The sequence below is a fragment of the Galeopterus variegatus genome, unplaced genomic scaffold (genome assembly GCF_000696425.1).
Source record: "Galeopterus variegatus unplaced genomic scaffold, G_variegatus-3.0.2 Scaffold4315, whole genome shotgun sequence".
Taxonomy (NCBI): Eukaryota; Metazoa; Chordata; class Mammalia; order Dermoptera; family Cynocephalidae; genus Galeopterus; species Galeopterus variegatus.
This window is the reverse complement of record NW_007730426.1, coordinates 21,350-36,805: the sequence shown is the minus strand read 5'-3', so window position 1 is coordinate 36,805 and position 15,456 is coordinate 21,350. Positions and strand designations below refer to the sequence as shown.

The window sequence follows — 15,456 nt, the reverse complement described above, 5'->3', positions numbered from 1 at the left end:
CGGCCCCCTGTGTGGTTGAGTTATCTCCCACACCAGGGTGTGAGCCCCCCGGGGGAGGATCTCACAGCACACAGTTCCTCTTTGAATCCCCCCGGTGTGAGCCTGTTCGGCGCCCTCAGGCCAGCTCTTCGGCAGGATCAAGCGGGCTCGGGGCACCCCGGTCACCCCTCTCCCAACCAGAAATCAGTCTGGGATTTTTCCAAACTGAAGGCCACAGAAATGGTATCTGCCTCCTGGAAGCAGGGAGTTTACCTGGGGCCGAGGCCCCAGGTGTGGTGGAGTGACAGTCTGGCCGGGATCCTCTTCCCTGCCCTCCCGACGCTGGCCAGGGGATCCCCACTCCACCAGCCCCGCAAGAGATCCGCGGGAGGAGTGGGATTGGTGGCCGCTCCACAGGCCCCGGGGGGCCCTGTGCTGATGCACGCAAGTGGCACGGCTCAGTGAGGAGCCGCGCCAAGCGAAGATGGCTGGTCTGCCCGATCTGAGCCGGCCGGCTCCGCCCCCCTCAGAGAAAATGGAGGCAGCAGTGGTGCCGGCACCTAGCCTAGTGTGGTAAGCGGGGGCCGGGCGGGCCTTTGACCCCCAAGCGGGGCTGGGCTGGGGGTCACTCACAAAGGTCCCAGAGCTGGGCTGGTCCAGCACCTTCCTCTCCATCTCTCAGATTTTAAAATTTTTTATTTCTTTCCTAATTCACATAAGTGATTTAAATGACATTAAAATTCATGTTTTCTTTTTTATTCAAGTAAATGTATTCTCCATTTGTCCCTCTGGAGCCATTCTCTATACCTCTTGCACTGCTGGATCTCCCTGGAGGCTGACCTCTGTGGACTGCACCAACCAGACTCCCTGCCTCTGGCTTCTTGTTGGGTTTGACCAGTGAGAGGCAACAACAGACCAGAAGGCAAGGGAGAGAAGTTGGGTTTTTGTTTTCCACATTTCCCATTTACTTCACTGCAGTTTTGTCAGTTGGTGCATTTCTCTGCAATGCACCCTGTCTGCTTCCATCTGGAGACCCTGCCTGCAGGGCTGAAGCTCTCTCTGGGTTCAAGGTAGTCTCCCCTTGACCTTTCAGACCCGTGCATTGGGATGCTTTGCGTACCCTTGTTGGTTCTCTTAATCCTGCCCACATCTCTGCACATAGTCCCTCATCACACTGTTTAATATAACACTTTGAGTGTACCATTTGTTACCTGAAACAATAACTAAAATATATTGCTTTGGGAAAATGTAAATGGTATAGTGAACAATCCATTCCTTTGAATTATGATCCTTTATTCCATAGTAATTCTCCTCATCCATGTAGTATTCTAATGGTTATTTTTTATTCCCCTTATTTGTGTCTTTATTAATTTGTATTCTCCCTTAAGGAAAAATTGTCTCTTCTCCCCCATATACTTATTTAATCATTTATTTGCATTAGTTTAGTCTTGTGAATATTGATTTTATTATTGGGATTATAATTCAATATTATTATCATTTTGCTCTTATTTGTTTTATTGCTTAATTTGTTTTAGTTTTGGCCATTGTGAGCTTTTTCATATGGCTTTTAATATGCTATCTTTTTTTTTATATATAACTTTCTTACTTTCTGGCACCTCAAGAAGCCTTCTGGCTCATCTTGTGTTTTCTTTACCCCAACCACTTTTCCAAAGAGTCTTATTTCCTTTCATTGGAGAATGGTATTTAGTAGCCAAGATGTGGAAATTAGGTGTGCTCATTGTTACCAGGATGTCACTGTTTCTAAGTTCTCTCAGTGGTAGAACTAAGAAATATATGTATTTATACTAACCCAAGTATACATGTGGGTTACAATAAACACACACATATACACACAGACATATACATTTATTTCTGTATCTGTGTGTGTATGTATACATATATAAATATATATATATTTGTGTGTGTGTGTATTTAAAAACCATGAGTTTGAATCAAAAGGAAATGGGGTAAAAAGTACTACCTCAAATTTATTCTAGTGAGAGTAGCCAAAGATATTATACTTTTAACTTGGGAAACAATTTTTTTCTTTTTCTTTTTTTTTGGTGGCTAGTCAGTTTGAGGATCTAAACCCATGACCTTGGTGTTACAAGAGTGTGCTCTAACCAACTGAGCTAACTGGCCAGCCTGGGAAACAATTTTAATATCCAAAATAATAGCATAAAAGGCAAGAAAATATCTTAGGAGACAGAGAGGAGTGTTAAACACTGACAAATGTAATAAATAGAGAAAGAAGATATAGACATCATAAACATATTTGCACCTAACAACATGCACACTTTCAACATATAAAAAACAATTGATAGCACAGGGGGATAAATACACAAGTCAACAAGTGTAATTGGAGGTTTTAATATAATTATCATCTCAGAAGCTGATAAAACAAGCAGACTAAAAGTAAGCAAAGACATAGATCAGAATTATGCAATTAAGAAGCTCGAGTTATTAGATACTCTATTAGTTTCTCACTGCTGCTGTAACAAATGACCACAAACCTAGTGGTTAAAACACAAATTTATTCTCTTATGGTTCTGGAGACCAGAAGTCCAAATGAGGTTTATTTTGACTTTAACCTTGTTCCCTCTGGGAGCTCCAGAAAAGAATCAGTTCTTTGTTTCCTTCAGGTTCTGTAGGCTGCTGGAATTCCTTGGCTTGTGGCAGCATGATTTCAACTTCTGTTTCCATCATCACATTGCCACTTTCTCTCTGTACTCAAATCTCCCTGAGCCTCTCTCTTATAAAGACACGTGTGATTGCATCTAGGGATCACCTGGATAATTCAGGATAATCTCTCCATTTCAGGACCCTTAGCTTAATCACATCTTGCAAAGTCCCTTTTGTCACATTAGGAAATATTCACATAAGGAAAGATTCTGGGGATTAAGACATGGATATCTTTGGAGGTCATCATTCAGCCTAACACAGATGCATAATTAGAACTTGACACTTGACAGAGAATACACACTTTTTCCAAACCCACACAGAATATGTACAAAAACAGAACACACACTAGGCCAGAAGAGAAACCTCGATACATCCCAAGAAGAAAATATATAAATCTTGTGCTCTTGACCATTATGAAAAATGGTTAGGAATTAGTAATAAAAGGATATCTGAAACAAACAAACCTCCTATGTCTAGGAAATAAATAATATATTACCAATAACATGGTAAAAAGGAAACATAAGGGGAATTGGGAAATACTTAGAACTGAAAAAACAGTGGCAACATCATATGTCAAAAAAACTTTAGGGACATGTCTAAAGCCATAGTTAGAACAGTGCTGTCTGATAAAACCTTCTGTGATGATGGCAATAGTACCTGCTGTTCAATATGGCAGCCACTAGCTCCCTGTCACTCTCAAGCACTTGAAATGGGGTTAGTGTGACAAAGGAACTAAATATTTAAATTAAATTAAATTTTAACTAATTTAAATTTAAAGTTAAATAGCTACATGTGGCTAGCAGTGACCATATTGTTCAGTGCAGAGTCAGAGAAAAATTTGTACTTTTAAATACATTTCCAAGAAAAAGCAAAATAAAAAAAGGAGCTTATGTATAGTTGGAAAAGCCAACAGTGCAAACCTCTGATCTCATAGAGATAAGGGTAGAAATCAATGAAATAGCACTTTGAACCATATCAGGAATCACATTTCCTTTTTATTTAAAATTCAGTTTCTCTTTAACAAATGAGATCATTTGTGATGCTTTATAATCTGCTTTTAAAAATTAATACAGTGTAAAGATTTCTCAATTGGGGTCAACTTGCCAGGAGACCTACCCGTAGTATGCCATGCAGGAAAACAACATGGTTAGTGCTCCTGCCCCTGGGGAGGGTGGAGATTGCAAGAGGCTGTCAGTCTCACGTAAGGTGGGATGTGAGTAGGGGACAGACTGTTGCCCAGGTACAGCTATGGGAAATGATACAGGGCATGTGGTTCAGGGCAGATGACTTTTCACTCTCAAACTACTAGAGCAAAAATATATAGATAGCTGGACACTATCTTCAGATAAGATGTCATAAATGCTTGTGTAATGAGATGGACTTGCCACCATTACAAGGATAGAATTCTATCTGCCTTCATTAACTCACCAGCACTGCCTGAAACAAGCTGTGCCTCAAGGAGGATGGTGAAAGGGGCCCGGAGTGGGCAGACCTGGGGACCTCTGAATCCACCCAAAGGTCAAAGGTCTGTGGAAGGAAGCTAATTAGGAACCAGATAGATCAGTATTTCTACGGAAGTACTAGTGGAAGCTACAATCATGTAAATATAATCCTGAAGCTTGGGGCTTTGCTTAGCACCAGACAGAAAAGTTCTGGTTTTTCATCCTACCTGACTCACCAGCTCTTCTAACTTCAGCTGTGCTTTTGGGTAGAAAGCAGGAAAGCTTTTGCTTCCCTCCACCCCCAAAGGAAAATAGCACTGTAATCAGCTGGGATTTCTGTGTGAGGAAGAAAAAAAGTGGTAAAGAGAATTCCAGAGCAGGAAGGTAGGGCATTCTCACTTCTAGGCAAATCTTGTGATAGTTGAATCTAGTTTTGCAACAAATTGGGGCATTTTCCATGATCTCAGAAGTGTTTGAGAAATTGTTACCAAAAATAAATAAATACAGAAATAAATAAATAATAAAAAGAAAGTGTAACTCCATTTTTAATTCATTTTCATTTTAAAATAAATATGGGGAGAGGGAGAGGATATGACCCTGTAACTGACCTTATACTTGAGTTCCCTGTTTCCTGCCCCTTCCCCTGTTCCTCCTGCCTTGGTTGGGTGACCTCCCTTCCTCCACACTTGGAAGGAAATGACCCCATCTACTGCTTTCAAGGACTGATGTTGGACTCCTGAGTTCTGTTGTGCATGTTGTCTCACTGAGACCAGGGCTGAGGCTTGGGGACAAGGGGAGGTCTTCCCTTAGGGTGAAGGATATTCCCAGTGTTAATCATCTTGGGGAAGGAAATGACCAGAAAAGTGGCTCTTGAAAAGGAGACGGGACTCAAGGCCTATCTCTTGAGCCTAGACTCTAAGGAGTCGAGGTGGGTGTGAGGGGGCAAGATGGTCGATGTTGTTTGGAAACTGCACAGGAACTAGGCAGAGAGGAAGCCCTGGGAAACCCTGTCAAAATAACCCCGGACTTTTGTGCACTGACGATGATGTTATCTAGCAGCCAGTCAGAAAAGGAGACTTTTTTGAAGAGGTGTAATTCCCTTTTGTAACCAGTAAAGTCTGCTCAAATAATGCAGATTATCATCTGCTTCATGAAGGAGAAAGGACAGTGTGGTTTTCTTGGTCTGGATTTGCAAAGAGGAGGGCAGTGATGAGTGGGATCCCTGAGGGGAAAGTGAATCTCAAGGGACGAGGCCAGGGGCTGTGAGATCAGCGGCCTTCCCAGCATGGGTGTTATTTCATTTCCAGGGGTCAGTGGATTTTCCTCACTGCACTGAGCATGCTCGCTCATATGCCCCACTGGTCTCTAGGCTCCAGGGAGGCAGGACCCTGTCTTATTTGACTCAGACCCCACAGCAGCAGCTAACTCAGAACCTGCTGTATAGTGGGTTCTCAATACATATTGTTTGAAGAAATGCGTGCAAGCGTTAGTTTTCGACCTCTGAGTTCCATATGGAAAATGACTAATCTTTTTAAGGCATTCTGATAATGCACAGGATGATTTCACTCATTTTTGGAGACTGAGAACAGCTCTGTTCATCTTCTCTTTGGAGAGATCATTTGAGCCAAATCTTTGACTTTCATCTCAGACCCCAACTAGAGTTGGTTGCTTTGGTGCCACATCACCTTGGAATGTTTCCTTGGTAGCTTTTTTAAATTGAAAAATTAATATTTGCATATGGCTAAAAAAAAGTCAAACAGTACAACAGGGTGTACCATGAAAAGTGAAACTATCATGAAAAGTATCTTCTTCCCAGACCAGACTTTTCGTGTCCCCTCTCCAGAGGCAGATACTAACTTCTTGAGCATTCTTTCATAAATTTTCTATATAAATGCAAATACATACATGTATATATTTATATGGCCACATATATAGGTAGTTTTTAATACAATTGGGAGCATACCATGTCATGTACGTTTTTTTTTTTAAATTTGCTTTTGTCATTCAAAATATTTCTCAGTGATTTTCCATTTTTCCCCATGCAAGTTGTCTTCATTTCTTTTTTAAAAATTGGATTAAAGTAATATTTGCACATGATCTAAATATAAAACATACATAACAGTTTAGAATGGAAGGGAATCATCTAGTGCTTCACCTTGAGCCTTACCTGTTAAAGGCAAATCTCTTATAACTGTTTGCCTTTAGTTTTTCTGATGGATAGCACCATATTATAAATAACATGTTTATACTTCTGTTTCTTAATTTATGGACTTAAAATATTATCCATTAACATTCTGCTGTGATAGATGAGGATCTATTCCACTTACTGATATGCTTATGCCTCTATTTATTTATCCATCAACTTTAGACAATATTTATTGATTTTCTAATAAAACAGGTGAGCATTTAGCTGCTCCTCCACCCTATCTCCTCTCAATAATTTTCCATCTGTATTTATAATTTCTCCCCTTGTGAACTCTGCAAGCTCAAACACCATACTTAAGACTCTATTTTTTGTATCAACCACAGGGAGCATCTTTCGACTTTGAAATATAAGAATATTAGCAAATCGAACCTTCCCTCTGCTTGTATCACCTCCTCCACGACAACCTTTCCATCTTTCAGAATCTCTCAGCTCTTCCTTCATTTTGCCATTGTCAAGGTTGATTACATTTTCATCCTATTCTGTAACCATAGTGAAGCTTTCCATGATTTGCTGGTACATGTGGGTCGTATATTGATTAGGACTCTTCTAGTACCAAGTGACAGGAAATACAACTCAAAACAGATGAAGCAGGAAAGGAAATTTATTTGCTCACATAACAAACAGAAAGTTGTAGGGATAGATCCAGTCTGGGGGAAAGCTTCATCCAAAGGTGTTATCCGGACCCACTTTCTTTCTCTCCAGCTCTTATCTTCTGCTTTGTGTGAGCTCCAGACGGGGCGAGCTCTTCCCTCGAGGAAGCAAGAGGCTGGCAGCTGCTTCCCACTTCTACTTTCTCAGGTTTAAATCCAGTAAATCCAGTGGAAAGAAAAGAAAGTTTCCTCCAAGTAGTAAGATTTTGGGACTCATTCTGATTGGAACGATGTGTTGTCATGCCAGTCCTGGAACCAGTGGCTGGGACCAGGGATTATGGCATGCTGGTTACCTAACCCTGAAACCAGCCCTGAAGCCTCACCTAAAGCACAGGAGGGGAATCCCCAAAAGGAAATCTGGGTACTGTTACCCCAAAGAAGGGGAAAGAAAGCTGGGCATCAAAAATAATAAATGCCCACCCTAGGCCACAAACTCTAATGCCTTCAGGGTTCTGTCAACATAAATTTGTGAGATGACCCAACAAAAGATGCAGAGAGTGATGGTTACTGTGATCTAACAGCTGTGCAGAACTTTTTAAAAATGTCATTAGGCAAACAAAATCTATGTGTAGGCCTAATTTTTCTTGCATGCCACCAGTATGCAACTATAGGTCTGTATATTAATTCTAAAAGTTGGAAAAATGTGAATATCATTTATATTATTATAACTATGTAAACAGCTTTTTAAAAAGGCAGAGCAAATTAACGTTCTGAAGTTCACTAGGATCTCTGTCACATGGCACTTCAGGAGCATGTTCTTGGTATCAAGTTGCAAAGATTCTCCCTCCTCATACTCTCTCCATTGCACAGAATCGAGCTGCCTCGTGCTTTGCTCCACGCTTGCAGCAGACTGCATGGTGCTGTCTGGTGCTACCCGCCCACCCTTCCCTCTCCTTTGCTTGGGTCTTTTCTTTTGTTTGACTTGGTTGTCATCATTTATAGTTCAGTTCTTCTCAAATGTCTTGTGATGTCTATGATCTATTTGTGTTTTTACATAAGGGAGAAGTTTGAAGATGGACTGGGAGCTCTGTGAATGTTGGGATTTGCCAACTAATGGGTTCACTGTAAGGTAGTAGGCAGAGAGCTACCTTAATACCAGAAAGAGACCCTAAATACAAGAACAAGAGCGTCTTTATTTCTGGATCTTGACATCTGTGCTAGCTACCCTTACTGGCTTATTAGACAGTTCACTAGTTTTAGATAAAACCAATGCCCCACCTTAATATTTATTTATGTATGTGCATATGTTGTATGTGAAGGGTATAGAAAACTTTTGACTTCCATAATCAAAACTTCAATTAATTGATTGTTTTCAGACTTACTGTTAAGTGCCATTGCTGCTAAGTCAAGAGCTTCTATAGGATTCTGCTCAGCATGCTGGCTCTCTGACTTTTTTTCATTAACTAGTAATATTTCATCTGCTTTTGTTTTATAGGAACTTGTTCAGTTTTCTCATATGTTAATGACTCCGTTCCTAGTCTCTTTAGTGTTGTGAATGAGATAGGGGGTGCTCAGTTCCCCTGGGCTCAGTTTACAGGACATGTCTCTGGGTTTCAAACCATTCCCCAAGGTCTCAGACCCCTCCACTAGGCCCTCCCCTAGAGAAAAATTGCTGTTGCTAGTTAGACCTGTTTTCAGCACCAACATGGGAAAATGAGATTGACTCCGTTCCTAGTCTCTTTAGTGTTGTGAATGAGATAGGGGGTGCTCAGTTCCCCTGGGTTCAGTTTACAGGACATGCCTCTGGGTTTCAAACCATTCCCCAAGGTCTCAGACCCCTCCACTAGGCCCTCCCCTAGAGAAAAATTGCTGTTGCTGGTTAGACCTGTTTTCAGCACCAACATGGGAAAATGAGATCACAAGGGGCTGGCTTATGCAAATCCAGTGTCTGGGCATGCTCAGTAGAGAAGGGTTATATAACCCTGGTAGCTGAATGACCTTCCACTTGGGGTGCTAAAGAGCACAGAATATTCTTGAATGTGTGTGGTGCATGTGATAGGATTTGACCAATGAACATGCTCCAAGAAGAGACCAACTGAGCATGTGCAAGACTATGCTACATAACTGGGAACTGCCCCCTTAGTTGAATATTCATTCGATAGCAAAACTATAAAATCCCAGGAGAAGGCAGGCTGCTGTTCACTTTCCTAGAGCCAGCCTGAACTTGGCCTGTGGAGTGTGTATTTCTTTATTTTTGTATGAAGTTTATTGTCAGCAAGCAGCTAGCTGCTCACTCTCTTGAGCCAGCCTGCACTCTGTACTGAACTTTAAGTGTGCATTTCTTAATTTTGTGGTAAACTTGGAATGGGCCCTGCTCAGTCTCTGGAGCTAGGCTGCACTCTCTCTGTGGAGTCTGTATCTCTTACTCATTATATTAAACCTGTTCTCACTTTCTACTGTGACTCTGCTCTTGAATTCTTTCCTGTGGCAGATCCAGAACCTGGTAAGAGGATGTGGTGGGTTGAGGCCAATTTATTGGGCCCTCCACACCCTTCTTTCAACATCAAATGTAAGCCTTTAAAAGAATTCCACAACTGTTATCTTAATCGTTTCTTAGAAAGGGGAGGTTTTAAATACACATGCATAATTAGTGTACCATATTAAACCTGAAGTCTCTATATCCTTTTTAATAGTTGCATAAAATTTAATTGTACAGATAATTTCTTGTATACTAACTTGTTTTCTACTGATTTATAATTATTTTGTGATTATAAACACTGGTGCTATGAACATTCATGGACATACTTCTGTGCACATGTATGTCTTAGAGGCTGAGTGTTGGATTGCAGTTACTGGAAAGTTCCTCTTGGAGTGTGTATAAGTATGTGTGCATGTGTGTGTAACTGGAAAGTGGTATTGCATGCTGATTAAAGACCTGAGCTCTGGAGCTAGCCTGCCTGGGCTCATAATCTTGGCTCTCTTCCTTAGCAGCATGGTGACCTTGGGCAAGTTACTTAAATTTCTGTATCTCATTTTTCTAATGAGTAAAAATCAGAATAATAATATCACCTTTCTCCTAGGTTGTGAGGATTAAATGAATTAATTTGCTGAGATTCATGTCTGATACCAAACCCTCACTAACCATTATCTGTTATTGTTATTGCTCTAGATCAGACTCAGCAACCACTGCAGTAAGAAAGGCCACTGTTCTCAGTGGGCTGGTGCTGAGACTCTGGTTTGTTCAGACATGCTCCTCACATGCCTCCTGAGGAAGGTAAGGTGGTCCCCACAGTAGGGCTGCAAGCTGAGGGCCAAGGTGAGAGAGACGGCAAACCTGGGGGTGGGGCTCTGAGCCGTCCTACCCGGTGGTCTACCCATGCAGTCCCTTGAAAGCTGCATTGTTTAGGGCTGTCTCTCCAGTTGCAGACAGTGCTTGACACAGAGTTGAATGAAGAAGTGAATGAGTGAATAAAACCAGGTTTAAGAGTTGTTTTTTCTTCTCTTTAATTCCATCCTGTTATCTCCAAGCCTTCAATAAATTCTTGTTAACCACGACAGCCTAGCTTTACTGTAAGCGTGCTTAGAAGCGAGGGGACTGGAGATGGCAGCGGCACTGAGTGGACTGTAGCAATGAGGGCAGACAGGAGGCAGAATGCAGTTCCTTGGGATCCTCAGGAATACTTGGTGAGGGAGCCTGGTGGAAGTGTGGACTTCTTGCTACCTTGTGCAAGGGAGCTCTGGACTGCTTGTTCTTGAGTATTGAAAGGAGAATGAGCTGTCGGGATCCTCAGGAATACTTGGTGAGGGAGCCTGGTGGAAGTGTGGACTTCTTGCTACCTTGTGTAAGGGAGCTCTGGACTGCTTGTTCTTGAGTATTGAAAGGAGAATGAGCTGTCGACCCTGGGAAGTCTGGCATAGCTTGGTTAGCACATGATAACCTCTAGATAGATGACAGCTTTTTATCTTCTATTTCTAACTTTTGGTAAAAACTAAAAGTCCACATTTGATGCTGTATTTGCTCTTTCTTAAGCCATACTTGCCTTCATGTCTTGTAGATATGACTTCCCATTTGAGACAATATTTACAGCAATGGCGGTGACATTGATAACATGACTGCTAGATGGAATGAGACTCGGAGACCATAAAGGATAGCAGGGATCTTGGGCTTCCAGCCAGCCCTTCTAAGTGGCATAATTTTTGCCTTAGTCACTTGAAATTTCAAAGAATTGGCTTCTGCCTCTGTAAAATGGGGATTAGTGCTATAATAACTAGCACATGTATGGGCTTAAACACACATCTTGACATTAAATTAAAGGAGAGAGCAAACAAATGAGAGTGGGCGATATGCCCTGAAATCTTGACCCCAAAGTCACCGTTAATGGTAAAACCATTACAGTATTATTTTTCTATAACATTCCTAGCAGATGCTTGGCTAAGAATATGCTTGAGTAGTCTTAGAATATGGTTATAACTTACTATTTTTTCACTGTTCACATATTAATGTGTTGAGAAATAGAAGATCTATGTTCAAAGGGGGGTTACTTTCTAAAATTAGGTAATATTTACAGTAGATAGAACACTCCTTTACTAAATATGCTTAATTCCTTCATAATTCCCACATAATAACATAATGCATAATGTTAATTGTTAATGTGGGGCTCTTCTTTTTTTTTTTTTTTTTTTTTTTTTTTTTAGTGCTGTTGAAACTAATGAAGAACTTAGCCTGGGTAATAAACAAACAAATGAACAAAGATTCATTTACAGCTACCAGAAGGGGCAATATGGATCCTGAAGTCTGGAAACTTGTTTGGGGGAAGACGCAAGAAAGATCCAGAAAAGTCCTTGTGACATCAAACCCAAATGTGGATGTCTCCAGATGAAAGATTTAAGTCTACCTCTTATTTTAATTATGAAACAGTTGCTAGGGTCATGGCCTCTCTTTGGGGTCTTCATTTGCGATAGCCAACTGGGTCATTTTTGTTTTGTTTGGGGGAATAAATATTTGAAGGGAGTAACTGAAGGAGGTTTTGCTGCTGTTATGATGTTATTGATACACAGGCTGACACTATTATGGTGGATGCTATCAGGCTACATTATCTTTATGCCTCCAAGGTAACCTGAAGCAACTGTCTATTGACTTGGCACTACTTTATACTGAAGCGTCTGCCCTGCCTGGGGACTGTAACCTGAGCCAACCACATGTCTCACAGACAGCTTTCTGTAGCCACTGACAGCATCAAGGAAGGAAGAGTGCGAAATGGCCTGAGATGGAGTCTTCCGAAGCGGTGCCAGTTGCTGAGTGACTCTCAGGAAGGGTGGCTGTGCCATTCCCCTCAACTTCTATTTAGGGACAACCACTAGCAAGTCCTTCTTTTCAGTCAAAGAAATAGTTACTATAAAGAAAGAGGAGGTGATCTGGACTCCTGGAAATTCCTTCCCGCCTTTGAACTTTGCCATGTTTCATTGCAGGTCATGTCCACGTGGAAAGCGAGGCTCACCCAGAGACTGAAGCCTCCTTCTGGAAGGATGCACCCATTCCCATGCTCAGCTCTGCTCACTTGCTTTGGGAACACCCGAGAAAATGCTCCCTTCGACCAGGACAGCGCAGCCGATCCTCATCCCACCGTCTGCGCTCAGCCCATGGGCACAGCAGGCAGACAGGGCAGACACTCAAGTCACCTGAGAGCGCAAGAAGGAGCTCCAGAGAAAAGGCGAGATGCAGGCACCTCTGCAGAGAGAAATGGCAGTGCAAACCGGGTTCCAAGTCACCGCACTGCCATCCAGCCTGCCGAGACACCCAAGGCTGTGCCTGCGTCTCTGGATGATAAACCAGCCCGTGAAGCAGTCACTTTTCAGACTTCTATCCCTAGACCGTCAATTATTGACATGCCACAGGTGAGTATTCCCAGCACAGTTACAGAAGGGCCAGTGTCAGGGGAGAGCTCTGAGCTTTGGTGAGTGCTTCAGCCAACAAGCTTGATTCACCTCATCACTGAGCAAGATGTGGAGGGGACTGTCACCAGGAGGGGCAGTGTGAAAGGCCTTTAAATTCTCAAAAAGTTCTCAAAGGATGTGTTCTCAATGACAGTAGCAGTGGAGCCTCAGCAACCACCAAAACTGACCTTTACTTAACTGGCTCTGATGCCTCAGAGCCAACCAAATCTCAGTGAAAGATCAGGAGTAATATAGTCTGGGTCTCAGAAAGTGTTGTTTTCCTTTTTTTATAACAGGTCTTTGAATTTATTTATATGAAAATCCCCAATGTAAAAAGTTTGATTATAGAACTTAAGAAATCACCTGTACATCATACACTATCAAAGCAGTCTGGGAAAATTTGGAAGTGATAATCACTGCATGCATAGCAGCACAGAAAGAAACTGACCTGTGGAACTATTCATGATATAGATATTTCTGTGATACTTTTCCGAGATTTAAAGGCAGGAGGGGGAAATTATTTGAAAAAAAAAATGGTGCTGCTGGTCTTAAGAAGCAGCATCTCAAGGTAATTATTTATCTATTTTCTTTTTTTTCCTGGCATCACGGAATTGTAATTGTTGAATATTTTAATTGGGTTGAACTGTACAATTACTTCAAAGTTTTTGCTAATCTCAATTTGGAGAGGCAGTCTAGAGACAGGGTTTCCTAAAGGGCAGTCTCCAAAGATGTCCCTTGAGTGTTTTTTTTTTTGGTTGTATTCCTGGCCAAGTAGCTTTGAGACTTTAAACCAACAGACTTTAAAAACTGAGAAGTCTGGGGGTACATTACGAAGATATTCTGATTTTTAAAAATCATTTTTTCCATCTAATTTAACAAATCGTTTCTGACTTGCTGATGTAAATCTAAGTAGCCCCATTAGCAATAAGAACTGCCAAGCAGCAAAGACAGGGTTAAAACATAATTAAGAAAACAATTTCATTGGACATTCTGCAGGTTTGTATCAAATGATGGATTAAATCAGCCCTGATGTCTGCGTCCCTCTGTTCTGCAATTGGACAGAGGGACCCTCTGCTATAGATAACCATAATTTTTTCTGTAGCATCACTAAATCAAAACACAAAACCAACAAGTAAAACCCAAAATGTTTGTTCAATTTTCAGTGTATAGCTACATCCAGATTAAGATAGTAGTATTAACCGGTAGCTGATTAGAATTCATGGCCAAGTATATATTTGTTGGATGCTCAGAGATTTAATGATGTACCGTATTAGTGAGCTGGAAAACTTTCCATTGGGTAGAGACTCCAGCAACTCAGGACCCATCCTGTACCGCTGAGTACAGCAGCAAGGACAGAGGGTCGATTTGATTTTATCTTTCTGTTCTATTGGCATATGTGACACAGGGGCTAGAGGTAAACATGTGTGTTCAAGTAGAACCAATAAAACACAGTGGGAGTAACATCCGTATTTACTGTTCACTTGGCATGAGCCAAACCATGGATAGACCACGGGGGTCAGGCCTATGATGCAACCAGCCCAAGTGCAAGGCTGAATAGGTGTGTCACAGAGAGGAGTGCACGAGAGGGTTCAAGGGAGGGCTTAAGGGTCAGGAAAGTACTCTGGAGTGGAATTTGAGATTGGTCTTGAAAGAGGCTTAGGATTTCTAAAGGCAGGGATGAAGGAAGGACATTGCAATAAATGGAAGTTGTAAGACTGAAACCATGGATGGTGGGGAATGAATATAGCATAGGACGAGGTATACCTGATGGCCAAAGATGAGGCTACAAGTTGGAGAGATACTGGCAAGGGAGATTGGGTACGGGGGCGACACTGAGGGTTGCGATCCATTGCCGGACACGGAAAAAGACAAAAGACAAAAAAAAAAAAAAATACAGAAGGCTTATGGGTCAGCACTGGATGGAAGGGGCTTCCTGCTCAGACTTGGGAAGACAGAGGAGGCCAGAATATAAGGAGGAAAAGGATTTCCACCTTATTCATTTATAATCACACATCAGACTCAAAACCGCACCCTTCCTAATTGAACGGTGCTGATTTACTCCTCTCTCTCTTAACGATGTAGGCAGTGCGAGAAAGATGCAATTTACACACAAAGCAACTAAAGGGCTTCAGAGTAGCTTGGTAGTTTGAGAAAGTCTTTCTACAGAAGTTGTAAATCTTTATCTAGTTCTTCCTCTAACCAAGAGCAGCTAGCCTGATACAGGAAGAGATAGTAATTGTGGTTTGGGAAATCATTCCTGGGTATTTTAACAAAAAGTGTATTATACAAAAATGAAGGGAAACACGGCCCATCTTGGAGTTCACAACTGCACTACTCTTTGGAACAGCCTCGTTTTGCAACTAGACAGAGAAATGGTAACCAAGCCATACAGGCACCCAGATAGTGGCCTGGACGAAGATTCATGGCTCAGGTGGTCACAGTTGTGGCTGTCCAGAAATTTGTCAGAAAGTGTGGACTCAGAGGAAGGGGAGCTATACGGCCCATCTTGGAGTTCACAACTGCACTACTCTTTGGAACAGCCTCGTTTTGCAACTAGAAAGAGAAATGGTAACCAAGCCATACAGGCACCCAGATAGTGGCCTGGACGAAGAGTCATGGCTCA

General features: G+C 41.8%; 1 protein-coding gene across 1 annotated transcript in view; it reads right to left on the bottom strand.

Moving 5' to 3' along the window:
- The window catches only part of LOC103602807 (GPI ethanolamine phosphate transferase 2-like), a 22,778-nt gene extending 10,551 nt beyond the window's left edge, over window positions 1-12,227 (bottom strand). Inside the window, exon 1 of the mRNA XM_008587247.1 lies at window positions 12,108-12,227. Within this exon, the coding sequence (XP_008585469.1) occupies window positions 12,108-12,227 (120 nt within the window). The remainder of the gene's footprint in view (window positions 1-12,107) is intronic.
- Window positions 12,228-15,456: the final 3,229 nt, after the last annotated feature.